Genomic DNA, 27965 nt, shown 5'->3' with positions numbered 1-27965 from the left:
TTTGGTGTCCTTATACCTGAAACATAGTAAGTTAATGTGCGTGTGAAACAAGCAGTTAAGAAGGTACTGGTAGGTTGCTCCATATGATGAGTCATTCCGGAGCAAACGTGAAAAGAATTTGGTGCACTTGCACAGCCTTTAGTGAAACCATACCTCGAGCACTGTGTTCAGTAACTCAGGCAACACAACCTTGGCTTTGGAGCAGGCGATGGAGATTCATGAGGTGGAATCCCAGAATGAGAGGTTTGTCCAATGAGGAGAGAGTCGAACCGTATTCACTGTAATTTTTAAGAAGGAGAAATTATCTGATTGGAAGCTCAAAATTTATGGGATGTGTGGCGGGATGACAGGGTCAATGCTGAGATATTTCTTCCTCTGCGTGGAGAACTGAGAACTGGAGATCCAGTCGAAGGTGTTAATTCTGGTGCCAATGGAAAAGTTTTGCACCGGCGGTGTTCTGACTATGTTCTGACATCGTGAGCTTGCTTAGATAAGGAGAAGCTCAGCGCAAATGCAGAAGTGTTTGATCGAGTATTGTCTGCTGTCAACACTGACCGACGTCGGCTCAAGGAGTTTCCTGTGTTATGTTAGCTCATTTTATGTTTCTGGATAATGCAGCGTGATGGGAAATTGTATGTTTCACTGTTAACACAGCCCCAATGGTCACGTACATTTGTGGTTTTAGAGTTTAAATAGCGAGACGACGAGACTCCCAGTGAGCTTAGCCAAGACGGAAACTGACTACAAACCTGGATAACTGCTACATATCGCTCTCCAGTAGGTAACATAAACTTGTTTTTATAACTGGCATACCGTGTATGTGATAAAACTCAGGGCTGGATTGACTTAACCGAGATTCTCAAGCCGAAGTCTTTTCAGGTAATAAAAACAAAGGGTAGAAAGAACCTAAAGCTGAAAATGTGAGGTCTAACCATTTGTAAGTATTACGGGATAAGGCAGAGATGGCTTTCCAATGTCCCTGGATGTAATACGCTCCATGAAGAGCTAGTTGTGTAATGAGGTGGGGAATGTGGTACTTCCGCCCCAAGCTTAGACTAGTGGTTGGTATTGGTCGTCTTGAGGCAAAGGTTGAGAGTGAATTAGATAGAGGTGGGCGGTGTTGTGCCGAGTTTAGAGAGCGTAATTACAGAGAAGTAGATTCACTACAGAATGGTTCAACGACCAGGGATCATCCGTGTGAAATGATGGGTAACACCTACAGGAGGGATTTGAGGAAACACCTCGGTGGTACTCTAAACTGCAGTAATCTGGAACTTGCTGCCTGTAGGGGCAGAAGCAGACTCATTCCGGGCCTTCATCCGGAATGCTATCGGTAGTGGAGGGAAAATCATTTGCACTCTATCGGGAATTAACGGAGGCTAGGACTGATGGGATTGCTGTACAAAGGTATGGCATGGACCCTATAGTTTGAACACCCTCCCTCTGTACTGTAAGAATTTTATTGTTTGCTTCTGTGAATAAACGTTATTCTTATATATTTGACGTCACTGAACAAGACCATGACCAGCTTCTCCCTGTTTTCTCTTGAATCTGTCTGACCAAGTGTGTGGAACCAGACAGGTGAAAAATGCGACCTTTTCTTCTACTGGAAGCTCTTTATGTGAATGCGCATGGGTTTCACACAAAAGCAGGAGAATTGATGGCACAGATTGAAGTACATAGGTGCGATCGCATTACCGTTACCATTATCAGGATAAGGTTGCAGAGAGACCAAGGGTTGGAAATAAATATTCTAGGATATTCGCTTGTAGAAGAGAGAGGGAGAATGGGTAAAGAGTTAAGTAGTCTTGATTTTACAGTCTGGGATAAATACCGTAGAAAGGCTGGATTTTAGTCTAGAAGCGGAATCAGTTTGGGTTGAATTAAGAAACATTGAGGACCGGAAAACAATGGTGGTCTGCTTTCACCGCTGCAATTATTGAGTCAATTTTTTTCCCAACAAATTTTATCTATGCTCTGGTGGTTTCACATTGTTCCTTGATGTCCAGGGGACGCATTCGTTGACAGTCCCTTTCTTCTTTACCATCCTGTATCTCCAACCCTCATACCCATTGCTTCCGCCGTGGGGCGAAGGAAGGGACAGCAGGAGCACACTGTGCCGCTGAAGTGAAATTGGCGTCCTGGAGGTTGTGACGCCCTTCTGAGTATATTCCACCTCCTAGCAGACATAATACTGTACTCCATATAGATGTTTTTGGCTGTCTCCTGAAAATATCCACTGAAAATTCCCTTCAAATCTCCTCCCTTGCAGTGAATGAATGGAATGCAAGCAGTTTGATGTAATTTGTCCAACATTAAAGTACAAAATTAAACAAATTTGTTCACATTGCCAGCTCGAGATAACCCGGGCTAAACAAAGATTTTAACGTCTGAGGGATAAAAGACATAGTACGAGCCTCCAAGTGGATCTGTCAGCCCCATCCCTGCAATGTTACTCTTTTTATATCCAGTTGCCACCGTTATAACAGAAAGGACGTTGGCTTATTTTCAAGTAATGAATGCTCTTCCTCTCCTCTTTCCGATCAGCGACAGGTCACTAGAAAATCAGTCTCTCCCACGTTCAACATACTGAGCTCCAGGAGCTTTCATTCTTATCTATGATGCACTGTTTTCCACCAGTCCGAAAAGGCTTGCAGTGAGTCAACAGACTCTGCATGCTCGAACTCCTGCGACAGCTGTGCACAGATGCATACATGGAAGAGGGGCAGGTAGTCAGTTCAGATGGGCCCTTCCATGACCCATTTCTTGTACCTGTGAGTGAACACTATGTCCAGGCCTAAAGGAAGAGCGTAGAAGATGTTCCCTGACAGGTATACATAACCGTCCTTCCACAACGACTGCCCAATGATCATGAGCCCAAGGATGATGTGCAACCAGAACTTGAGGACCATCCCCTTCAAACATTTGAACAGAGACTGCAAAGTCTACATTCTGTATATGCACAAAACACGGACTCTTCCAGGTCTCACAACTGTTAGGTAGCCAGGAGCTCGTGAACAAACTTACGAACCTGCTGCACGGCACTGCCCTGTACAACACATTCCACTTATTGTCCCTGATATGAACGAAGGAGACTCCTACATGGAGACTTCCAGTGAAAATCCCTCTCACTGCCTATGGCTAAATAGAGTGCCACAGCGTGTACGAATGGCAGCCAAGGACGAGGAAGTGGAGAATGTGCGGGAGCAACCCATACACAAAACACCACTGCTTGGTATGAAAAGGTACGGAGCGCATGTCAGAGAGACAGCTCACGTTGTGTAGAACTGACTCCAATGAGGCTTTCTATACGGGGGCACCTCACTTCCACGAGTCTTCTTGACACTCTATGTGATGGGATTGCCGGAGGCTTCATCCATGAATTTCAGTGGCGTGAAGCTCGTTCCTCCAGTATTCAGTCCATCCCTTGATGCAGCTGACAAGACATCCAGAGTACTTCGCTGTACCAGCGAGGAAGCACGCTCACTGAAGGAGACCACGTTCCAGATTCTAAGAAGGTCCTACTTCAATACAGGCGAATCCTGCAATGCAGCACGGCACTGATATGCAGTGATACTTGCCAGTGTGAACTACGTGTCTTCTTGAAAGCAGTGCCATGGCGGAAAAAAAAGTTACATCACCAGAGCACACCATCTGAAAGGATGCTCAACGTTCCGAGTCGGTCTGTTCTTCTCAATCAGGAGACTCAGAACCACAGAAGACACCTACTGGCCTCAAATTAAATCCACTACCTTCTTCTGGATCTTTGAAACAAAGGCAGGGCCGGAAACAAATTGACCAACCAGTACCTGCTGGTTTATGACCCTTCACCCCGGATGTAGTTAAAATGTTTAAAAGCCATTTGCACTGTGACTTGGATTGCAAAGGATTAGAGGAACACAGACCTAATGTAGGCAAACGGAATCAGCATGGGTAGGTATCACAGTCGGCATGGACGTGGTGGGCTGAAAGGTCCGTTTCTGTGCTGTACGTTTCTGTGATTTTATGATTCTATGAAGAGTTTGGTACATTCTCCCATTGATACATGTGAGGAGGCCCCTAAAAGACCCGATGGCAGTCGCGCATCCTCCACTGATCAAATTGATTTGTCATTATGAGGAGCATATCATCCGTGGAATCCGAGAGGACGCGGTCCATGCCTGGCCGACATAGAGTCAGAACTACCAAACTCCTCTGAAAAGGATACAGGACTAGCTCCACGCAGATGGAATACAGCTGTCCATTCGTGGGATATCCCTGACGCACTCCTCTTCGAAGGCGGAAGGGCACTCTCATAGACTGTTACCGTTCACCGGACGCTCTGTTGCAGCAACAACAGCCAGTGAAATGTTGTCTTTGTCTAAACACGTACAAAGTCCCAAAACGGTATTTGTGATCCACTCTGCCGAATGCCTTCGTCCGTTCTGGAGAAATGGATGTTGTCCTGAATGGATTGGCTTGAGCCTGTATAGGACTGATCGGGATGGACTGGGTCTTCACTGAGCCCAGACGGTCAAAGATCTTGACGGCCGTGCTGAAGACAAAGGCAGGGCACCGGTTTCTTGTAAAATGGAGACAGCCCCACTTCGAAAGCAGGACAATGAATGACCTACGCCATGAGGGACATTTCCGCCTTCTCAGGCTCCACCGTCCCACCACCACCCGGAATATTCAAGAAAGCCCTGAGAAACTCCATGATTATTCGGTGAACTCTGAGGGCCTTGTCTCTTCAGAGCTGGTGGTGTGCACAAGTCAACTCCGCCAACGTTAGCAAGATGTCCAGTTGATCCGCGCCTTGCGGTCTGACCTTCGGAAGGTCCGCCATAAAACCCGACAGCTCTTTGCTGGATGGATCCTGAGCGAACAGGTCCCATTAACAGCGGAGCTTGCGTATATTCTCTCCGGTTCTGTGATGGAGGAGCTGTTGTCGACCATCAGCTCCTCAAACCTCTTAAAGACCACCCCCGCCATTTTTCCAGCGGGTAGATGGGAGCAGCGGGGTTCAAATCTTGCAATCTGGCCTTGCAAATTTGCAAACGCACTGGGAACCCCTTGATCTGCAGGTCATTATGCATATCCCTCTTTTATTCATGCACCTGCCGGAGAGCCAGTCCTCACTGGCTTAACCTAGAGAGGACTCCAAGTTGAGTACCTTGTTGGCAAGGATCCTGATCTCGGACTTGACCTAGGATGTGAAAATTTACCTCTTCCTCTGCGTTCAGGGTATGTGGGACATGGTAGGGTAACAGTACCTCCCTGTACCACCGAGAAGGGATTAACAGCCTAGAAGCTGGGATAGTTTTCTGAAAATACCCCACCACCTCAAAGGCATGCGGCCACGCTCCGTAGGAAGTCCACAAGGCGAGATAGACCATCCCCTGAAATTGACAATTGAATCGGTCCCTCCATGTCCTCGTGCAACGCCAGCTGCATAAACAGCTGGTGGAGGAAAGGGAAGACTTGGCAGAGACTGTTCTCTGAAGCTCAAATGGATTGAGGCAAAAGAGGCTACAGAGTTAGACAAAGACTGAAGCTCCCTCCATACTCTTCCCATCACGAATTGCCGTGATTCAGCGTGAGAGACTGTGTGCTGAGAGGGGTTCCTTCATCATTAGGCCCTCAAAAGCTCCTTTGCTCCTCTTTTCCATGAGCAAAAGCAAGCAGTTGGAAATATAATTCCAACTCCTCTCAGCACACAGTCTCTCACGCTGAAGCGCTCCACTCTAATTGGTGTCGGCGCACTCAGTCCCAGTTATTGTCCCGAGCACGGCAATTCGTGATGGGAAGAGTATGGAGGGAGCTTCAGTCTTTGTCTAACTCTGTAGCCTCTTTTGCCTCAATCCATTTGAGCTTCAGAGAACAGTCTCTGCCAAGTCTTCCCTTTCCTCCACCAGCTGTTTATGCAGCTGGCGTTGCACGAGGACATGGAGGGATCGATTCAGTTGTCAATTTCAGGGGATGGTCTATCTCGCCTTGTGGACTTCTTACGGAGTCTGTGACGCGACGATGTAGAGAGAGCTTCACTCTGCCTCTAGCTCTTGCTCTGGGAGTGTGTGACAGGACAGTGCGGAGGGAGCTTTACTCCGTGTCCAATGCAGCTGCCATTGCCTGGATAGAGACAATGGAAACCTAACTTCCGTGAAGAATAGAAACAACCCAGATAGCGTCTGTGGAAAGAGGAACAGAGTTAACTTTTCAGATCAAATACTCTTCATCAGAACCTGGAAAGGTAAAAAAAAACGTTAGTTTTAAGTAACAGAGAAGGTTGGGGGGGGGGGATCTATCAGAGGAAGGAATTCTATCTTTAATAGTGTGGGGACAGGGAAACTGAGGGAATACGTCCTTAATGAGACATTTGGAGGGTTACAAATCACTGTGTTATGTTGCAAACACCAGGCCAGGTTGAGTTAATGGAGGAGAAGAGAAAACTAAAATAAGCCAATATCACAGTTGGATGACTTACAGCAAAAGTGTCCAGTTCTGATACAGACAGAGCAAGAAAATTTACTAATTTTGAGAGTTTAATATTGAGTCCTGAAGTCTGCAAAGTGCCCAGCCAAACAAATGGGGTGTATTTCCTCAAGCTTGTGGTGGGTCTCCTTGTAACAGTGCAGGATGCTACAGACAGAATGGTCAGAATAGGAGTGGGATGATGAATTAAAGTGACAGGCAATTAGAATCTTAGGATCACCCCTGTGAACCGAGTACTTGTGCTTCACAAAGGGATCACTCAATTTATTTGTTTGGTTTCTCCAACGCAGAGGAGGCCACATTGTGAACACCGAACACAGTACACTATATTGGAAGAAATGCCAAGGAATTGCTGCTTATCTGAAATGACGGTTTGGGTCTCTAAATGTGGGAAGGGAAGAGGTTAAAGGGAAGAGAAGAGATAAAAGGGCAGGTATTTCACTTTGCGTAGAAAAATGCCATACCGTAGAAACTGGAAGGCGGGAATGAAAGAACGAACCGGGAGTAGTGAAAGAACAGTCCCTTCGAAGTGGTGAAACTTGAAGGGAGAGAATCGGTCGGCGGTGGAGGTGGGGGGGGGGGGGGGGGGGGGGGGAGGTGGATACTGATGTGGGAGAAAGTCCTTGTATGACAAGCGATGTGAAGTGAGACTGGTTCAGGTGTAACAACCGTCTTACTGTGACAAGGAGGTTGGTGGAATCGGGTTCTGTTGTGATGGGATCTGCTGGCTCAGGATCCTGCTGTAAAAGGGCGTATTGGTGTGACAAAGCGGGCAAGGTATTGGTGTCACAGGAGTTTTAGAATTTCTGTTAGAATATTAACTGCTCCTGAGCTCTTGTAATTTTTTTTCTGCTTGAATGTGCTTTATTGACTATTTATTTGACAGGAGTGGCGGTAATACTGGCCCAGATTGGCTGTTGTGGGATGGAATCAAACCATTCATGTTGAAGCCAAGAGTGCCCTTGAAGATGTCGTTCCAGCAGATGTCAACTGCTTCTCCATCCTTGATGAGTCCTTCACATTCTTGTCTCTCTCTGGGGTGGTGACTTGGGCATTTGGGCTGTCAACGGTGTTTACAGTGCCACACAACCAATGCAGTCAGCCTTTCAGTACATTTCTCTCTTTCTCTCTCTTTCTCTTTTTCTTTTCCCTTGACAAAAGGTAGAGCTTATAATCCAGAAAAGCCAACAGTTTCGGCACGGATGAATTTAGTGAATTTCATATCATTCCATGATCTGTGGACAAGGTGGCTGCTGCAGACTGGAATTGATGGGTGCATGTGAGGTATTCTTTGAGAAGAGCTGGTTTTGTGGGGAATTTGAGGAGAATAGAACGATATACGTGTAAATTTGTTGAAAATGGGTGGACGATGGACAGTGCTGACTTTATAAGGTGCATAGAGTTATACAGCACGGAAGTAGACCCATCGGCCAAAGTAGTTCATGTCTACCAAGACGACCCACTCAAGCTAGTCGCATTTGCTTGCGTTTGACCCATAACCTTCTAAACATTTCCAATCTATGTACCTGTCTTTTCAAAGTTGTTATTTTACTTGCCTCAACGACTTCCTCTGGCAGCTCATTCCGCATACATATCACCCTTTGTGTAAAACAGTTTCCTATTAAGTTACTATTCCTCTCTCACCTTAATACGATACCATCCGGTTCTTGATTCCCGAAACCTCAGAGAAAGACTGAGTGCATTCAACCTATCCGCGCCCCTCATGATTTTATAAACCTCTATAAGATCACCTCTCAGTCTCCTACGCTCCAAGGAATTAAGACCTAACCTGTCCAAACACTCCCAAGAACTCAGTCCCTCAAGTCCTGGCACCATCTTTGTAAATCTTTTCTGCACTCCCTCCAGTGTAATAACATCTTTTGTAGAGCAGGGCGGCCACCAATTGCGGCCTCACCAGCATCCGCTACAACCGAACTTGTGAACTTTCATACTCAATACCTTCACTTCTGAAGGACTTCAAGCCAAAAGCTGTTACTCAGCTGATTATGATCCTCCTGTAATTTTCGATAACCTTATTAATTGTCCACTTTGCCACATATTTTAGTGCCATCTACAAACATAATAACCATACTTTGTACATAATTATACAAATCGTTGATATAGATGAAAAACAACAATGAGCCTAGCACCGACCCCTGAGGCACACAACTAGTCACGGGCCTCCAGTCCGAGAAACAACCCTACAGCATTACCCTTTCCTTTCTACCAACAAGCCAATTGGGTATCCAATTAACCAAGTCTCCCTGGATTCCATGGGGTCGAACTCTCCAGAGTAGTCTCCCATGTGGTATCTTATCAAAGGCCATATAACCCACGTTTACCGTCCTGCCCTATTCACATTTCTTGGTCACATCATCAAAATACTCATGCAGGTTCTTGATGAGTTGATGGGCTGAAGGGCCTCCTCAGGTACTGTATGACTGTCGTTATTTGATATAATAGAGCAGATTAGGTGGTGGAAAACCAGAAATTACTGGTGTCTGTCATGGCGCAGGTGATATGAATCTCTTATTGGTCCTTTGCTTTTATATCCTATAATCCAACAAATGCCAGTGTTTGGACTGTGTGACGTCTTGTCCACCTACCTCTGATAAACGCCGTGTCTGTTATGAGAGCGTGTTCCAAGGATTTGTCAGAAGAAACACGTTGTTGAAATAAGCCTTTCTTACGTTTTATTTGCCAAGCATACAGCATGTCGCTTCCTACTCTGGCATTGCATTCATCTGGAGGATGTTTGTTTACTTTTGGGAAGTAGATCAGATTATTTCATAGTCAGAGGAGATATCCTCCTTGGCCTCAGATGAAATTTGCAGGGCCGGGACGTATGTTGGTTCCAGGTTAAAATCAGCCGGAGTGTTACAATCTGTTTGATAATTCCGCAGGTGGATGCATTGATATGCCACATATAGAACAAGATTCAATCAGCAAAGGAGGAGGAGTGGCGGAGAGAATAAAGAGGGGTCTGCGACAGGATGGGCAGCAAGAAAGGATGAATGAGGCAAGTGGAGGTGTCGGCTAACAGAGGAAGCTGAAGCTAGTGGATGAAGGAAAATATCTCAGGAGAGGACGTGGATCATGGGAGGTGAATTGAAACTGAAATTCCTTGGAAGAACGAAAACAGAAACTGGATTATGGGAATTTTAGGAACAGGGAGGGTGGGGGGGGGTGCGGTTATCATCCAAAAACTGTTGACTGGTGAGACTTGGGCAACACATCCAGTCAGAAGATGAGAAGCCGTTCCTTAAGCTTATGTGGATTTTCGGTGGAACCCTGCAGTTGGCCAAGTGAATGAAGCCCATGGTGGGGTGGGATGGAAAATTAAAGTGACAGGTGACGGGCATTCCAAAACGGTCACCCAATCTGTGTTTGGTTTCTGCAATGCAGAGGAGACCACGTTGACAAATACCCAGTAGAATACTTGATTGGAGGAAGTAACAGTGATTTGCTGCTTGGAATTCCTTTTGTATTCTGAACATTGCTTCAATCTCTCTTTGTTCTCCTATGTGCTCAAAACTCAACAAATTTTCATTTAATTTCTAGCCTCGTTTCCTCTCCCTGTCACAATCACCTCAGATGATCCCAGACTGGATACCAGTTACTACTTTGTGCCAGGCTAACCAGACGATTGATATCCTCCTCGCTTAACCCCACCGTCATTTCTGGCATCATTAGCAAACTTGCTGACCAGGTACAAACTTTTAAGTCTTGATCACTCCTGCAGACCATAAACGGCAAGAGTCCAAGAGCTACGCCCATGGAGCCCCACTATACATAACCTTATGCGTCATTAGGCCTTCCAGCAATCATTTTTGCCCATATTGCATCAAACTTACCTCTATCCTGAGATCTTCCGGGTTTTAATTTGTCTGATTAACCATGGGCAACTTTTTCAAACGTATTCTTCACTAAATACAATACCACTACTGGCACTCCTCAGTAGATTACCAAAACAACATTCAAGCATGTCGAAACAACACACACAAAATGCTGGAGGAACTCAGTAGGTCAGGCAGCATCTATGGAGTGAACTAAACTGTCGACTTCCTAATGACGGGTCTCGGCCCGAAACGTCGACTGTTTATTTCACTCCATAGATGTTGCCTGGCCTGCTGAGTTCCTCCAGAATTTTGTGTGTGTTGCTCCGGATTCCAGCAACTGCAGAATCTTTTGTGTCTAATTCAAACATAGTAGCTGTACAGAATCTTCCCGTAAAAAAAAATACTGGCAATCTTTGACTCATCTAAGCTTTCTGAATGAAGGTACTCCTGTTCCTCAGAGTGGATTCCTATAACTTCGAAACTGAAGGTAAACACTTCGTCCTGCGATTACTCAGTTTATCACACTCCCTTTAAACAGCACCGCAACCTTAGCTTATCTGCTTCCTGTAACCACGGTGGCGAAATCAGTGGGTCAACATTTTAACCAGTGTTATCTCTGACAGGGTAGTTTTCCTGTGAACAAGCAGCAGTGTGCATGGAGTTGGTGTGCTTAATTAACCTAAATAACAGTCACCCAATCTTGAATATTTCCTACGCATTTCTGCACATTTCCACAGACTCCTCCATCTCCAACGAATAGAACTCCAACGACTTCACAGAGCTCTCAGTGATATCAGTGGCTCCCTTGTTAGCAGCACAGAGAGAGACTGCCTTGTCAGCCTCGCTGCCTTCCCGCCCCTTCCATATCTTCTATTCTCTCTCGTTAACTTCCACTCCTCTTCCGCCTCCCTCCTTCCTCTTTTTCCAACACTTCATCCGCCTCAGTTGCCAGATACAAAATTAGTTGTAGATACAAAATTAGTTGTAAGTGTCAACAATGAATTGTGAGTCCCTGTCTGCCCCACACTGCAAGATGAACTCTGGACGGTCCTGCGATCAGAATAATTCATCATGATATCTACATCTGGCCACAGAGTTATCACTATTTAAGCAGTTTTCTGTTTATGTGTGTTTTGGGAATGCAAGGAGCCTGGTCACCCAGCGATATCTTTTAGCCTGATGGTGGCAGAATTAGTTTTACCACAAACTGTTGCAGGATAAACAAGACATATCCCTGGTATTTGGCGTGAACTGTCATTAATACGTGGATATTGTTGCAGAGAGTAAGGATATGTCCACCATAGGACGTTGGAGATACACCCCATTGTCTCCGTGCATTATGGAGATACCTGTAACCAGGGAAAATTGCAGCTCTCGCCTCTCTGCTATTTTGTGCTCAGGGAGTGGTGGGTGAATTTGTCTGTACGTACGCAGCGAACCTCCACTAAATTTTAAAACACTGGTATGCCACAAACTGAATGAGGTAAGTGATGTCTCCAAGCAGAGAATTACGAAAAGATGAAACATTCCTGCAGATGGCTATCACTGCCACGAGTAAGTCGGATTTGTTCAGGTCACAGTTTGCAATCCCTCCAAGAAAGGAGCAGCGACTCCTTGCACGTTCCACCTCGCAGAGGCAGATGTTAGAGAGTGTTCCAAGAATCCCAACTGCGAATTGACCTCCAACTGAGCACAGCCACCTCCCACTTCCCCTCCTGCTTCTGTCAGCTCACCCTGTTCTGAGGGCTGTCTCTGCAGCCTCCCTCTCTTGAGAGTTGTGGCCAGAAATGACCGTTTTAGCTGGCTGTGGGACTAGACTCTAAGTAAGTGCATTTTCAGTCACAAGAATGCCCCTCGGGAATTCTGACACCCCAGAATTGGCTGACGAACCCTCCACGTATTACCCTGCTTATCCTGTGGCTCCAGATGTTCACAATCTAAATTTAGCTGAGGAACCAAGTCTAACATACCAAGGCTGTGGTTATACAAACCTGAGCCTCAGCGAGGTTCATGTGTTGGATGTAGAGAATTGTCAAGAAAAAGGTTGAGGGCACGGCAGATGGAGTATCATGTGGCAAAATGTCAGGTGGCGAAAGAAAAACACAGATTCTTCAAAATATTAGTAAGTTGCAAGGAGTCATTGTTCAGAGTGAGCATCAAAAAGATTCTGGAGGAACTCAGCGGGCTAGGCAGCATCTATGGAGGGGAATGGCAGTCTATATTTCGGGTCTAAACCCTTCATCTGGTCTGAAAGATAGAGGGGAGATAGCCAGTACTTTGAGGCGAAGGAAAGGGATGAAACAGCACCTAGCAACCCAGTTAAGTAGGGATGATGAGCAGATAGGGGGGGGGGGGGAGAGAAGTCGAAAATGCGCTAGAGGCTGGGAAGGTTAGGTGGAGGCTAAAAAGGGCAGCACGTGATATAATCAGAAAGGAAAGGAATGTGGAGCATGGAATCAAATAATACAGCCTGGGCAGACGGGAAGAGTAAGGCAAGAGACCCAATGGTAGGAGTGTGTGGGCGATAGAGAGATGGAGCGTGTGGAGGAGGGGAAATAAAGCGGGTGATGGGGACTGGGGCGAGTGTACGAGGGACTGAGTAGATCAAAAGGAGAGAAAAAATGGACAGAGGGGAAGCAGATTACTTCATCTGGAGAATTCAATACCGATGCCGTCGGGTTTCACTACCCAGGCGGAATGTGGGGTGTTTTCCTTCTAGTTCACGTTTAACCTCACCCAGGCAGTAGTGAGGCCCTTTAGCTGGAAGAATAATATCTGATTTCATCGAAACATACAAACCACAAAAATATATGGACAGAATGGATACGCGGAAGATGGTTCCTCTCTCAAGAGTTTAGAAAGCTTCCTCAGACTGTCGTGGAGAATGTTACAGCTGCGTGAGGTGTAAAATGTTTCCTCTGGTTGGTCTGTTGGATATATACTCTGACTGGTGTGTAGAATGTTTCCTCTGGCTGGAGTGTAGGATGTTTCGTCTGACGAGAGTGTAGAATGTTTCTCTATCTGGGCGTGGATTGTTTCCTGGGGTCTAATATGTTCCATCTGGTTGGGGTCTGTTAGGCTTTTCTCCTTGGGTATAGTATGTTTCCACTGGCTGCAGTCTAGAATGACTCTTCTGACAGGAGCATATGATGTTTCCTCTGATTGGGCCTTAATGCCAGTGGAATCAATGGATATGGGGTAAGTGGAAGTAAAGTGGTGAAAGATCAGATATTGAATGGTGGATCTGTCTCGACTGGCCAAATGTCCCCAAACTGCATGTTCTTTCCCTCTGCCAACTATCACTACAAACCCGGGCGAACCCTATAATCCCAGCAGGTGATGGGGTGGTCTCTCCATGCTGTGACCTCAGGTTATCTGGAAATGCTTCTGACAGTCGGTCCATTATTTTTCTGCCGTGGCACCGCATTAGTTTCGCCTTGTACTGCTGTCTACATAGGTCGACTTTACATATTTCCGACATGCCGAGCCCTTCCCGTGCTCGCGTGCCCAAAATGCAACGGACAGCCCGAGTCACCCTCAGTGTATGAACACACAACACAATGAGCGACTGAGTCAAATCAGCGCCAGTAGCAGCCAAACCAAGGTGTCTTAGAGCTGCGTCCCAGCCTCATGTCTCAATGCCTCGGCCCATCACTGTCCCAATTCCCCTTGCTGCTTGACCTTACTGTGCCGAGAGCAGCAACTCCTCTAAATAGGAATTTCCCGAAAGTTCACAGACCAGGAGGAATGAAAGGCCAAGGTTTTGTGAGGGGTCAGGTTTGTGAACCAGGCAGTTATTGATGTTAGTGCGTTGTGACCTCTCTCCGACCCGGGGCATCCTGATAAAACATACAGTGCTGCAGGCTTATCTTGTGGTGTCAGCAGTCGGAGATGTGGTCTCAGAGCTTCCTGCTTTTTCTCGTTTCAGTTCGAACAGCCTGTGTCTCTCCTGAGGAATGTACGTGTCAGGAGAATGCAATGTTGACTGTCAGTTACAACAAACCCTTTCACTAATCACATCTGGCTGAGTATTATTCTGATGTTGATATATTCATTATCACCCACCACTCCAATTCAGGTTATTTGCAGATACTGAGAGCTGGAGTAGTTGTTCTCAGTGAAACCATTCTGAACAATTTATTGCAGTGCAGTGGGATCTTCTTTTGTATTTACTTTTAGGATGCGGGTTCACTGCCACTCAATGGCCGTATGAGGGTAGCAGTAAACAGAACTGCACTCCCCGTGGGGAGAGTGATCTGATGCAGTTCCGGCTTCCTGATGATCCCGGATCACGCTGAATATGGATAAACACGCAGTAATTGAAGGATAGTACACAATAGAGCATGGTGCCCTGTGGTTAATAGAAGGGTGGTATACACTCCGAGTTATGCACTGGTTGTGGAGAGAGAGAGGGAATACAAACCAAGGCATGGTACACTGTTGGCGCTTCTGTCCTACATGAAGTTTCTTCAATGTTGGAGCAGCCGCTTCTATCCAGTCCCCTAGATATAGAGCTCCCTTTTGCTGGTGATGCTGATTGCCTGGTTCTTGGGCTTACAACCTTTTTTGCCACTTGTCACCCCAAGCCTTCACGGGCCCCATCACGGGCTCCTTCGATCACTGATGAGCAGCGACTTGATTCAAACTTCACTGAAATCTTAGTGTTATCAGTGGCTCCCTGATTGCCCAACCGGCCCTCATCCCCATCCTCACATCATCCACCTCTCCCCTGTCTTCTACTCCACTTCCTCCTTCCTCCTCCTCCTTCCTCCTTCCTCCAGTTTCTGCAGAAGGAATTTGTGAAGAAGGGAAACGAAGCAGGAAGTGTGCTGGGAATTTGGGTATGTGACTTCCACGGGCGTCGATTGGGGCAGCTGTTTGGACACATCAGAAAATTAGTGAAGGACAGAATAATACCGTAAATTTTCCCTCCTTCTTTACCAGTGCACCATGCCGTTCTGTGAACCATCACCCTCCTTTCCGTTTCCCTTCTCTCCTTCCTTTCACTACCACTTCCTCCTGCTTTCAATATTCCCCAGCTACTTAAACATTTTGACTCGTCATGTATTGCAAATATCTGCCAACATTGAAAGCATCAGCCTTGGTCTTTTTCTTTATGGGGTTTCCTCTTGAGCCTAGTCGTCAGACGGGTCGAAGGAACTTAGTATTTAGTTGATATCATTCATTCATTTTTAACATTGGAAAAAGTGGGCTGATTCACCTGAAACCGCGACAGTCCTTCTACGAAGGTTCTCCCACATGTTGTTGGGGAGAGATCTTCAGGACTTGGACCCACCGATGAAGATTGATGAACAATATATTTGCATGTCAGCATGTCAATATTATCTGCAATTGAAAGGAGTAGCCCTGCTCCTGTTATTATTGTTCTCCTGGTTGTGGGTTTGAAAGGTGCTATTTTAGTATCACCAGTGAGTAACTGCTGCACATTTTTATATGGTGCGCAATACAGCCACTCCTAACTGGTGGTGGAGGAAATTCATATGTAGAGTGGTTGATGGTAGTAATCTTCGTGTGCTACCTTGCCCTGCATGCAGATGAACATCTTGAGAGTTATTGAACCTGCACTCATCCAAATAATTGGTGAGTATTTCATTTGAATTCTCACTTGTTCCTTGTATATGGTGGAAATATTCTGAGGCGTCAGCAGCTGGGTCACATCGCAGGATACCCCGTTTCTCATCTGCACTTGCAACCACGGTATTTCTGTAGCAGCGTCAGTTTCTGATCACCGTGATGCCAGGATCTTGATGGTGTGGGACTTGGTGATGGTAATACAACTGAATGTCCAGGCTCGGTGATCGGATTATCTCTTGTTAGAAGTGGTCATTACATGGCATTTCTGGTGTGTATCTGAACAACCAACGCTCCTTCTAATCAGCCAGCAACAAAACTGCAGGTGTAAATGATCCCTTAAATGCAGATTTTTTGGAGGAATGGGGTACTTCCTGGTGATAAACACATGGGCTAATTGCGATTGTGTCCCTGATGTCTGAGTTGGGAGTATAGGCCTTTGATCAGTGCGGAGACCGGTTTATCTCCCAGTTTGCCTGCTCTTCATGTTTCTGACTTACCGTTGGGAGACGGGGGAAGTGGGACTCGGAGCACCAGGTGAGAAACTGAAGGGATTGGCAGGAAGGTAGATGTCGTGACTAGTAAGTCTGTAAGGAAGGACAGCCAGGAGCAAGGTAATAGACATGATGGGAAGGACGGATTTTAGTGTGTTTATTTTAACGCGAGGAGTATTAAGGATAAGGGTGGTGAAGTTAGAGCATGAATCAGTACGTGGAACTATGACGTTGTGGCCATTACAGAGACGTGGTTGAATGCAACAAGGGACAAGATTAAATGCTTATTGGTCCAGGGTTTCGATGTTTTAGAAAAGACAGAAAGGGAGGTAAAAAATATAGAAAAGAAGGTAAATTGCACTATTAATATCACAGTTACACTCAGTGGGTACATGATGGAGGGCTTATCCCTGATATGGTAGAACTCAAAATTAAGAAAAGTGAAATCACACTGATTGGAGTATGCCGCAGACCCCCACAACAGCTACTGGGACATTGCTAAACAGATATGCAGGTAGATTAGGGAAAGGTGTACAAACAACAGGGTTGTTGTCGTAGCTGACTTCAACTTCTCCAACATCGACTGGGACCTCCTTAGTACAAGAGGTTTAGACGGGGCAGAATTTGTTACGTGAATCCATTCGAGTTTATTAAATTTGTATGTAGATAGTCTAACGAAATGAGGTGTCATACAGGATCTGCTGTTGGGAAATGAGCCTGGGCCGGTGACTGATCTTTCAGTGGGAGAATATTTTGGAAACAGTAACCACAACTCCTTAAGTTTTAAGATTGGCATAAATAAGAATAAGTATGGACTTTGCGGGAGAATATTAAATTGGAGCAGAGCAAATTACAGGAGTATAAGGCAGGAACAAGGAAGAGTTATCTAGGGACATTCATCTTTGGGCAAGTCCACATCTGACGTGTTGAAGGTGTTTGAAGACCAACTGCACAGAGTAAAGAACAGGTATGTTCCAGTAAGAACGAAGGACAAAGATGGCAATGTAAGGGAACTTTCGATGACGAGAGAGGTGGAGAATTTAGTCCACAACAAAAAGAAAGTGCATGTAAGGTCCAGGAAGCGGAAGTTAAAAGGAGCCTTTGATTATAAAGAAGCTAGAACAGAACTCAAGAAGGGAATTAGGAGAGTCAGGAGGGGACATGAAAAGTCCTTGGCAAGTAGGATTGAAGAGAATCCCAAGGCATTCTACACATACGTCAAAAACAAGAGGTTAACTTGGTAGATGGTAGAACTACTCAAAGGTAAAGGGGAACATGTGCTTGGAGACAGAGGATGTGGGCAAGGTCCTAAATGAGTACTTTCCATCAGTATTTACCAGGGAGAAGAACCTGAAAGATAGTGAGATCAGTGTGAAGTGTGCTAACATGCCAGGGCTTTTTGAAATAAAGAAGGAGATTGTGTTGGGTCTCTTAAAGAATATAATGGTGAATAAGTCACCAGATTCTGATGGGATATACCCAATGATATTGAAAGATGCAAGAGATGAGATTGCTGGGGCCTTGACCAAGATATCTGTATCCATTCTGGCCACAGGTGAGGTCCCGGAAAACTAGCAAGTAACTAAAATTTTTCCATTATTCAAGAAGGGAAATAGGGATAATCCTGGAAACGGTAGACCAGTGAGTTTTGCGTCAGTGCTAGGGACCGTATTGGAGAGGATTCTGAGGGATAGGATTTATGTGCATTTGGTAAACTATGGTCTAATTAGCAACAGTCAGCATGGCTTTGCGCAGGGCAAGTCGTACCTTACTAACTCTATTTAGTTCTTAGAGAAGGCGATGGAGATGATTGAAGGTACGGTTGTGGATGTTGTCCACATGGATTTTAATAAGCTGTTTTCAAGATACCTCATGGAAAGCTCATCCAGAAGATTAAGATACAAGGGATCCACTGTGACCTGACCGTTTGGATTCATAATCAGCTTGCCCATAGAAGACAGAAGTATTGGTCGATTGGATATGTTCTGACTGAAGGTCCATGGCATATGAAACGGTGGATGGATGGGTTAGTATGTCCACAGACGATACAAAGATTGGTGGTGTTGTGGATAGAGTAGACGATTGCCATAGGATACAGCGGGATATAAATGAGCTGCAGATATGAGCTGATATATGGCAGATGGGGTTTAATCCCGTCAAATGCGAGGCGATGTTCTTTGGGTGATCACATTAACAGTGTTGATGTACAGAGGAAACTTGGTGTCCAAGTCCATAGCTCTCTGAAAGTGGCTAAATAGGTTGATAATGTGGTAAAGAAAGCGTTTGCTGTGCTTGCCTTTATTAGTCGAGGCACTGAATTTAAGAGACAGGAAGTTATGTTGCAGCTTTACAAAACTCTGGTTAGGCTGCTTCTGCATTATTGCACTCAATACTGTTCGGCCCATTATATGAAATATGTGGATGCTTTGGAGACAGTGCAGAAGAGGTTTGCCAAGATGCTGCATGGAATAGAGGGCATGTGCCATAAGAAAAGGTTGGACAAAAATGGGTTGTTTTCTGTGGAGTGGCTGAGGCCGAAGGGAGACCTGACAAAAGTTTATTAGATTATGAGCTGCATAGACAGAGTAAACCAATACATTTTTTCCCAGAGTCAAAATATCTAATACTATAGGAGTTGCCATTCAGGTGTGAAGGAGTATGTTCAAAGGAGATGAGCAACGCATTATTTTTACACAGAGAGTGATGGCTGGCTGGAATGCGCTTCCAGGGGTCTTTGTGGAGGCAAATACAAAAGAGTCGTATAAGAGGCTCTTAGGCGCATGGTTATGCAGAAAATGGAAAGATATGGACATTGAATAGGTAGATGGGATTTGTTAGGCATTTAATTACCAGTTGAACTAGTTCAGTGCAACATCGTGGGCCGAAAGGCCTGTTACTGTGCTGTACTGTTCTAACTTTTATGTTAACTGCGACCCTTCAGAATGTTGCAAGCAGTGTGAGTCGCTTCCAAAGTGTGCAAGTGAGTTGCACACAAGAAACTTCATCCAAATTGACGACAATCGTATTGAAATATCAAGGGCTAAAGAGTCCGATCTGACCTGTGCCCTGTTATCGTCACCACTTCATTTACCATTGTCAATGCTAATTCCAGCCTGCTTAAAGCTCAAAGTTTCATGATCGGAAACTTTCTCCCGAGTTCAAGAAAAAAGCAAAACTTTCTTCTGGAAAACTCTGTGTTACAAACAGAGAAAGTCTGAATATAATGAATGAACTCACTAAATGCCAGAGCAGAATTGGATTAAGCTTCTTGTGCTCTCGGCATTGGGCGTGTAGTGGCACCGATCTTCTGGTGATGTTGCATGGAGCATGCTTCTCCCTGCGTATTGCCCACAATCAAAGCAAACGGTCTGTAGGTTCATATTCCTCATGCTGAGATAGTGAGATTCCAAGGATTTTATATTGTAAAGAGGACATTTGACGGGTCTATTCGCTTGTTACTGGCTTTCAGGAGTATCTGTGCTTAATGTGTCATACCTCGCCTCGATGCAAAGAGCGGAGCGGGGCTTGGATCGCCGAAAGAAGGTTGAGGGGCTGAGGGAGATTGGGTGTTGGAGAGCTGAAAGTGTGTCTGGGTTGCAGTGTATGACATAAGAAGTATTTTGATTTTGTAAAGGAAAGCAAACACCGTGACAACAGGAACAGGATATTCAGCTATTTTCTCCATGAAGTAATGTATCAAGATACCTCAGAACATTTCCTAAAGATGAATTCCTTCAGACATAAATCGAAATCATGAAGAGTGGCAGAAAATTGGGATATGTAACGAGCTGCAAATTGCAGTGTGATCACGGAGGTGAAACTCTCATGGAATGGACGGAACCTGCAGAAATATTCCAATGCAACAAAGTGTAACTCCCATCTGATGAGGGACCTCTGCAGTTAGATACAGTGAAAGTACGTTAAGTTGGTATCCGGTGAAGAGTGATCACTTCAACCATATTTCTCACTGTTTGAAATCTCACAATTCTGTCTAGTCTTGTTTTAGGGATATGGCCTGACGAATACAGAGTGTGGTTGTTTCTCTCAATGTAGGTCCAAGCTGGATTCATCTGGGGGGGGGGGGGGGCCAGTAGCAACAGCAGGCACTTTACTGATTGCCTACACAGGGGCACCTCCGGGTAACACTGATTTATTTGCCCAAAGTCATTAATATAGGGGGATAGTGTGAATATGGGTGGAGGCAGGAGACGGGGGAAATGAATTTCTCGTGCAGCAGTTATGGGATAAGTGTTCAGGTGAGAATGAGAAGCTGAAGAATAGTACGATAGAAGTTAGCGAAACAGAAGTTATAAAGCAACCAGGGCCAAATAATCCAAGCCACAGACTTTAAAATTACATGGATGCAAAGAAATCCGATGTTTTGATCATCATCTTACAAACTTCCAAAGAGTTTGGGATTATTCCTGTGGGTTGGAGGGGAGCGAATGTGACACCACATTTAAGAGTGGAGGCTGAGAGAAAACAGGAAATTATCTGTTAGTCTTACATCCGTAGTGAGGAAATACTGGAATCTGTAATGAAAAAATGTAATAATAGAAAGGAAAATAAGATTACAAAGATAGAAGGACGTTGGGAAATAAATATAATGCCTGAATAATCTACTGGAATTCTTTGAGGTTTCACTATAAGAATAGATTAGGGAGTACCAGTGAATTAGATGTATTTGCATTTCTGTAAAGTTCTTCATTTGATCTCTCGCGGGATGTTGTTCAGCAATGTGAGAGCACATGGATTTGTGATAATGTATTGACATGAATTGAAAATTGGTTATCAGACACGAAGTACTGTGTATATATAAACTGTTCATTCTAAGGTTGGCAGGCTATGACCAGTAGAGTACTGCAGGCATCAGTGCTCTGGTCCAAACTATTGACAATTTTTGTTAACGCTTTCGTTAATGGGACCAAATGTCATTTGTCCGGGTTTGCTTATGAGACCAAATTAAGTTGGATTTTGAGTAGGGAGGAAGATGTAAGGAGACCTAAGAGAAAAATGAACAAGCTGGATGATTAGTAAGAACATGGCAGATGGAATATAATAAGGAAAAATGTGAAGTTATCCACTTTGGCGCACGTAACCAAAAGTAGATTACTTATAAATGGTCAAGGAATGGGCAATGTTGGTATTCAAAGGGAAAAGGTATCCTTGTACACAAGTTACTGAAGGTCAACATGATCGTGAAGTAAGCAATCAGCGTACAAATGGTATATTGCCTTTTATTGCATAAGTTTTGAATCGAAAATTAAATATATTTTGCTGCATTTATACTGAGCCTGGAAGAGGCTGCAGGTGAAGTCTTGTGAACAATTCTGGTCACTTTATCTAAGAACGAATGTACTTGTCATGAAGAGAACCCAGTGAAGTTTCGGTAACCTGGCTCGATGGATGGCATGTTCCCCATATGAGGAAAGGTTGAAAAGACTTTTTGCATTCTCCAACATGAGAGGAAATCTCATTGAATTAAAATTCCTTCAACGCATGAAAAGGTTAGGGTTCCCTGACTGAGGAATCTAGAACCGGGAACAGAGAAAGACGCCACTTAGAACTCAGATCAGGGGAAATTGTTTGACTTAGATGGTTGTGTATCTTTGGATAATTCTGCCCCGGAGGGCTGGGAAGCACAGCCATTGTGTTCATTCAGAGATCGATAGATTTCTGGATATTAAAGGCTAGAGTTTATTGAGACAGAAAGGACTGCCAAATCTCTCACCGCGAGTCAAGAAATTGTGACTTGGACATGAGGGTTTGGAGTGGGATGGTTCTTTGTGTATGATGTTTTGCACATATGATTGAAAGGGCTTGATGGGCATCACTAGATCGAAGTTTCTATGAATGGGTCGAGGAAGGGGGAACGGACTGAATAACTGTCGGGGTCTAATGTTCACACAGAAGGAGAAGCTGAGGCCTGTAATGGAACAGAGAAGCAGGCCATAACTGTTTAGTTGGGGTATGCTGCTGAATGTCTGTGGTCCTGAAATCCACGGGGCTAAGATGCACCAGTGGCGTTTGTGCAAGAGGTCCCAGAACGTGCCTTCACGCAGTCCGACGTCAGAGTGTTTACCCACCAGTTGCTGCTGGAGCTAAAAATCACTGCCAGGTTTTAACTTAAATTCCAGAGAGTCGTTGCGCTGTATGAAGAGTTTCTCCCCCCCAGGTGTCTCTGCATGCTATGTGCAAATTGCTATGTTTTTTTTTTCAATATTTCTCCCGTGTCTATGCCCCAAATCACCATTGGCACTGAAGCCATATAAACATATTGATTCATCGAGTCAAACATAGACAGCACAGAACACGAACAGGCCCTGCGGCCCATCTTGCCAATCCAAAGTAATACCTTCTGCCTGCGCCTGGTCCGTATCTCACCATTCCCTCCCTGTTTATGTGCCTTTCTAAGTACGTCTCAAATTTGCTATTGCATCTGCTTCCAGCACTTCCCATCGAAACGTGTGCTAGGCGCCAACTAATTTCTGTGTAAAACTACTTGTCTCGTAAATCTCCTATAAGCTTTTCTCACCCCACCCCCACTTAAAGCTATGCCCTCTATTATTTGATTTTTCAGCCCTCGGGAAAGAAGACTCTCTCTATCTACCCTATTTATGTCTCAAATAATTGTATATACTTCTGTCAAGTCGCCCCTCTGCCTCCGAGGCTCCAGAGAAAGCAATACAAGTTTGTCAAACAACTCCTTATAGTTAATATCCTCGGAATCAGGCAACATGCCGTCGAACCGCTTCTGCTCCCTGTCCAAACCCTCCACATCCTTCCTGTCATTCGGCTACCAGAACAATACACAATACTCAAAATGTGGCCTAACCACGGTCTTATACTGCTGCAGATTGACTCCCCGATTTTACACTAAATGCCCCGACTGATGAATGAGTATGCCATACGCCTTCTTTACCACTCAGCTTGTCTTGCCACTTCCAGAGAGAAGTGCACTTGCACCTCAAGATCCCTCTGTATATTATTAGAACTTAGGTTCCTAGAATTTATCGTATAAATCCCTTTTGCATTTCACCTCCCAAAGTGCAACACACCACACTCGTCCGGATTAAACTCTGCCACTTCTCTGCCCACATTTTGAACTAGTGTATATACTGGTGAATCCTTTGACAATCTTCCTCACAACTCCAGCAATTTTATTGTCGTCTGTCGTATTACTCAGCAGCCCACATGCATTTTGGTCCAACTCATTTACACATATCACAAATAAGAGAGGTCTCATCAGTGATCTTTGTGGAACACCACTGGTCACAATACACCGCCACACCTACTCTTTGTATTCGATGGCCAAGCCAATTTTGAATCCAATTTACAGGATCTGAAAAATCCAATATGCCTTAACCTTCCTGATCAGCCTATCCCGAGTGATCTCATCGAATTTTTAATTGTCCATGTATACAACATTCACTCACTAACCCTCACCAATCCTATTGTTCACCTCCTCAAAGAACTCTACCATTTGCTAGACTTGACCTCCCCCGAACAAATTCATACTGACTATCCTTAATAAGTCTATGCTTTTCAAGATGTGCGTAGAACATGTACAAATGAATCTTTTCCAATAGTTTCCCCACCACTGACATATGTTTCTACAGCCTATAATACTTCGGTTTTTCTCTATAGTTTTCTTAAACAGAAGAGGAACTCCAGCCCTCTGGGACCACGCCTGTGATTAAACAGGATAAAATCTGTGACGTTAACCCCAATATCCCCTCTTGCCTCTCTAAATAAAATAGAATAGATCCCACCAGGCCTTAAGGACACCCACCTTAATGTTCTTCAAGAGCCTCAACACCTCCTCCATCTTGATATCAATAATACCCCAGAATATCAACATATTGCGATGCTGATGCAAGGAAGTTCTTCATTGCACCTGTGCATACATGTACCTGTGTATATGTCAATGAACCCGACTTTCAATTTTATTCCTCCCTGATCTCACTATCCTACACTTCCTTCTCCTTGGTGAATACTGATGCAAAGTATTCATTTCGTACCATCGCCCCACTTCATCTTACTCCAGGCATAAATTTTCTCGTTTATCATTAATTTTCTCGTTCTACACTTTCACTAGTTACCTCTTGTTTTTAATGTATGTAAAAATTGTCTTGGGAATTGTATAATCTTACTTGCCAAAGAGATTTCATGGCTTCCTTTATCCCTCCTGATTCTTGGTTTAACTTCTCTCCTGTTTCGTTTTTCTTCTTCGAAGTCCCTGTTCGGTATCAGCTTCCTAAACCTTACATATGGTTTTGAGTTTCTTTTTTCACTGACATCTCTCGTCATCCAACTGTCCCAAACCTTGTCATCGTTGTCTTTCATGTCGGTCCCGAATTCTGATCAGCTGAATTTTCGATTCCCACATGTCAGGTGTGTATTTACGCAACAACAAATACTCGCAGTCTACTCTCTGATATATACAGCAGGAACACAGATCCTTTGCCCCAACTTGTCCACGCCAACCAACCTGCCTAACTGAGAGAGTCTGCATTGCCTGCATTTGTTCCATGTCCCTCTAAACGATTCTTATCCATGTAGCTATCCAAATGTCTTTTGAACATTGTAATTGTACTCGCCTCTACCACTTGCTCTGGCAGCATGTCCCATACAGCTGCAAACTTCTGTGTGAGAAACTTGCTCCTCATGTACGCTTTAAGTCCTTCCTCTCTTATCTTAAACCTATGCCCTCCAGTTTTGGACTCCCATACTCTGGGTTAAATACTGTAACCATTCACCTTATCTATGCCCCTCATGATTTTATATACCTCTTTAAGGTCACCACTCAGTTTATAGAACCTCATTTTATAACTCATGCCATCCAGTCCCAGCAACATCCATGTGAATCTTTTCTGCACACTTTCCAGCTTAATGATTTCCTTTATATAGGTAGGCGACTAGAACGGCACACAATACTCCAAGTGCTGCCTCACAAACCTCTTGTACAGCTGCAACATGACGTCCCAACTCCTGCACTCAATGCACTGACCGATGAAGACAACCATGCCAAATGTCTCTTTAACCACCCTGTCTACCTCTTTCACCATTTTCAGCGAACTGTGTACTCGTACCACACGGCCTCTTTGTTCTACAACATCCTCCTAGGCCCTATCATTTACATTTAATTCCTGTCTGGTTTCGATTCCCACAATGCAGTACTTCACACACGTCCAAGTCAAATTCCATCCACCATTCCGAGCTCACTTTTCCACTCCATCTCGATCCTGTTGTAGTCTTCTGTACTTTTAACTATTCCAACGATATTTGTGTCATCTGTAAATTTACGAACCATGCCACCTATATTCTCATCCAAATCATTAATATAGATGAAAAACAACTGTGGGCGCAGCATCAAACCGTGTGGCATACTACTGTTTGCATGAGGTTAATCGGAAAAAAATAATCCTCTACCACACTCTGGCTCCTACCGCCAAGCGGATTACGTATCCACTTGGCTAACTCACCATGGATACCATGTGATATAACTTTCTGGACCAGCCTACCATGCGGACCTTGTCAAGGACCTTGTTAAGGTCTATGTAAACAATGTCTACCAGCCTGACCTCGACAGTCCTCTTGGTCATATCTTCAAAAATCTTAATCAAAGTCGTAAGACACATTTTCCCACGCACAAACCCATGCTGACTTTCTTAATCAGTCCTTACTTTTCCAAATGTTGGTAGATCTTATCGTCCAGAGTCTTCCCCAATACTTTTCCCACCATTAATCTTAGGCTCACTGGTCTGTAGTTCCCTGGCTTGTCCTTGCGTCCCTTCTTACATGAAGGCAAAACATTAGTCGCCCATCAGTCTTCCTGTGCCTCTGGGTCAGCTGGCTAAATGCGAATCTTCCTTCTGTTTTCCTCCTCTAAATCCACACTCCGCTTTTACTGAACTTTCCTCTTGCTGTATCACGGAGCTCGAGAATTAACACCTCGAATGTTACTAGTGTCACTGTGATATTTGTTTTTTTTTAAACTCAGGGATAAAATGGCCCCGTCTGTCTTGTCCAAGTACTTCAGCCATGAGGAAGCCAAACGCCTAAAATTCATGTACTGTAGAGGCGAAGTGGTAGCGGTGATTCTTCATATGAAGCAGAAGGCAGATGATTTACCCGGTATGAACATCAACATTGCAGTGCTGGGTGATGTGAGCTCCGGGAAATCCACCTTCATCAACGCGATGAGAGGTCTTCGGAGTGACGATCCCGGAGCTGCTCCAACTGGTACTGATGAACTCAGCACGGTGCCAACCAAATATCGCTATCCATCTCTGCCCAATGTTCATCTCTGGGATCTTCCTGGAACAAACTCCTTTGGTTTTGAAATGAACAGTTACCTGAAGCAAGTGCAGTTTGAAAGCTATGACTTTTATATTATTGTGTCTCAGTCGCGATTCAGAGAGTGCGATGGCGAACTCTCCAAAAAAATTCAAGAACAGCAAAAAGAGTTCTACTACATCCGGTCAAAAATCGACAATGACACCTATTCCATGCAGATGCAAGGCATTGACTTTAGTGAAGGGCAGAGGAAAATCCATGAGGATTCGATCGACAACTTCCGAAGCCTCAGCGTTAAACCACCACCCATTTTCCTGATATCAAGTTTGGAAGTGAAAGAATATGATTTCCCGAAATTAAAATCTACTCTTGCCAATGATATCCAGAGTATAAGATTAAATATCTTCTCTGTCATGGTCGAAAAGATGATCATGGAAATTCAAGGACCCAAATACAAGTTACTGATATGGTGCATCTTGCTGTTGGCCCTCCTTTCTGCGGCACTAGGCTCAGTGCGAGCACCAGGCTTACCTTTCGCCACTGTTATTGGCTGTACCTCTGCGGGGTGGATATTCCTGTGGATACAGGAGGGTGTTAGTGACCAGGTGCTGCGAAGCTTGTCCAGCAGACTTGCCAAACCTGTGTCGTTTCTGAAAACTGAAATGGCCCATCAATCGCCCCGCAGGTGGCCTTCAGTACTTGTCAAGACACTGCTGGGAACCCTCGTTGTGGGCTGTACCATAGCTGGGTTCACAGGCAGCTTCCACCCATTGGCACGCTCTGTCTGTGGGGCAGTGTTCTCCTTTCCTTTTACTTACCTGGTTCTGAAGGATTCACTGGATGACCGGCTGCGAACTGTACAAAACCTGGCGAAGACTGTACTTCGCCCAAACTGCAGTAGCTGCCTTTAAGTCGCTACTGTCTCAGATTACTGCCGCAGGTCCAGAATGTTGCGGGTTGCCATGCGTTAGCCTGAAAGCTGTCAAACTCATTTTCTGCGGCGTACCATCCGATACCTTCACAGATTTACGCATTATAAAAGTATTTACGTAGAAGTAACTGGGTATGAACCGTTGATACGGTTCTGTATCTTGCTTTTATTAACTGCCGCCTGATGTCCCGTGATATTGGCGCTTCATTGTATGAATATCCATTGTAACATTTGCAGCAACTTCATGGCCCGAGCTCTCTCTTAGATAAACACACCGGGTCACTACAGAGCTGGTGGTCCAACCGTCTTATTCTGAGCGTCGTTCCCATTAGAGTTATA

The 27965-nt window shown here is 44.8% G+C and overlaps 1 protein-coding gene across 1 annotated transcript; it reads left to right on the top strand.

The window, feature by feature from the left end:
* Positions 1-668: 668 nt before the first annotated feature.
* LOC127573651 (T-cell-specific guanine nucleotide triphosphate-binding protein 2-like) lies at positions 669-27965 on the top strand. Its single transcript, XM_052022061.1, has 2 exons — positions 669-777; positions 26400-27965. Exon 2 carries the CDS (start codon positions 26407-26409, stop codon positions 27604-27606), a length of 1200 nt encoding a protein of 399 aa, XP_051878021.1. The 5' UTR covers positions 669-777; positions 26400-26406; the 3' UTR covers positions 27607-27965.

Source organism: Pristis pectinata, chromosome 8, assembly GCF_009764475.1.
Source record: "Pristis pectinata isolate sPriPec2 chromosome 8, sPriPec2.1.pri, whole genome shotgun sequence".
NCBI classification, from domain to species: Eukaryota; Metazoa; Chordata; class Chondrichthyes; order Rhinopristiformes; family Pristidae; genus Pristis; species Pristis pectinata.
Note: the sequence above shows the minus strand (reverse complement) of the source record. Positions and strands in the feature narration are given on the sequence as shown.

Coding starts and splice junctions, on each gene's coding strand:
- LOC127573651 (XM_052022061.1), top strand. CDS start 26,407: ATGGCCCCGTCTGTCTTGTCCAAGTACTTCAGCCATGAGGAAGCCAAA.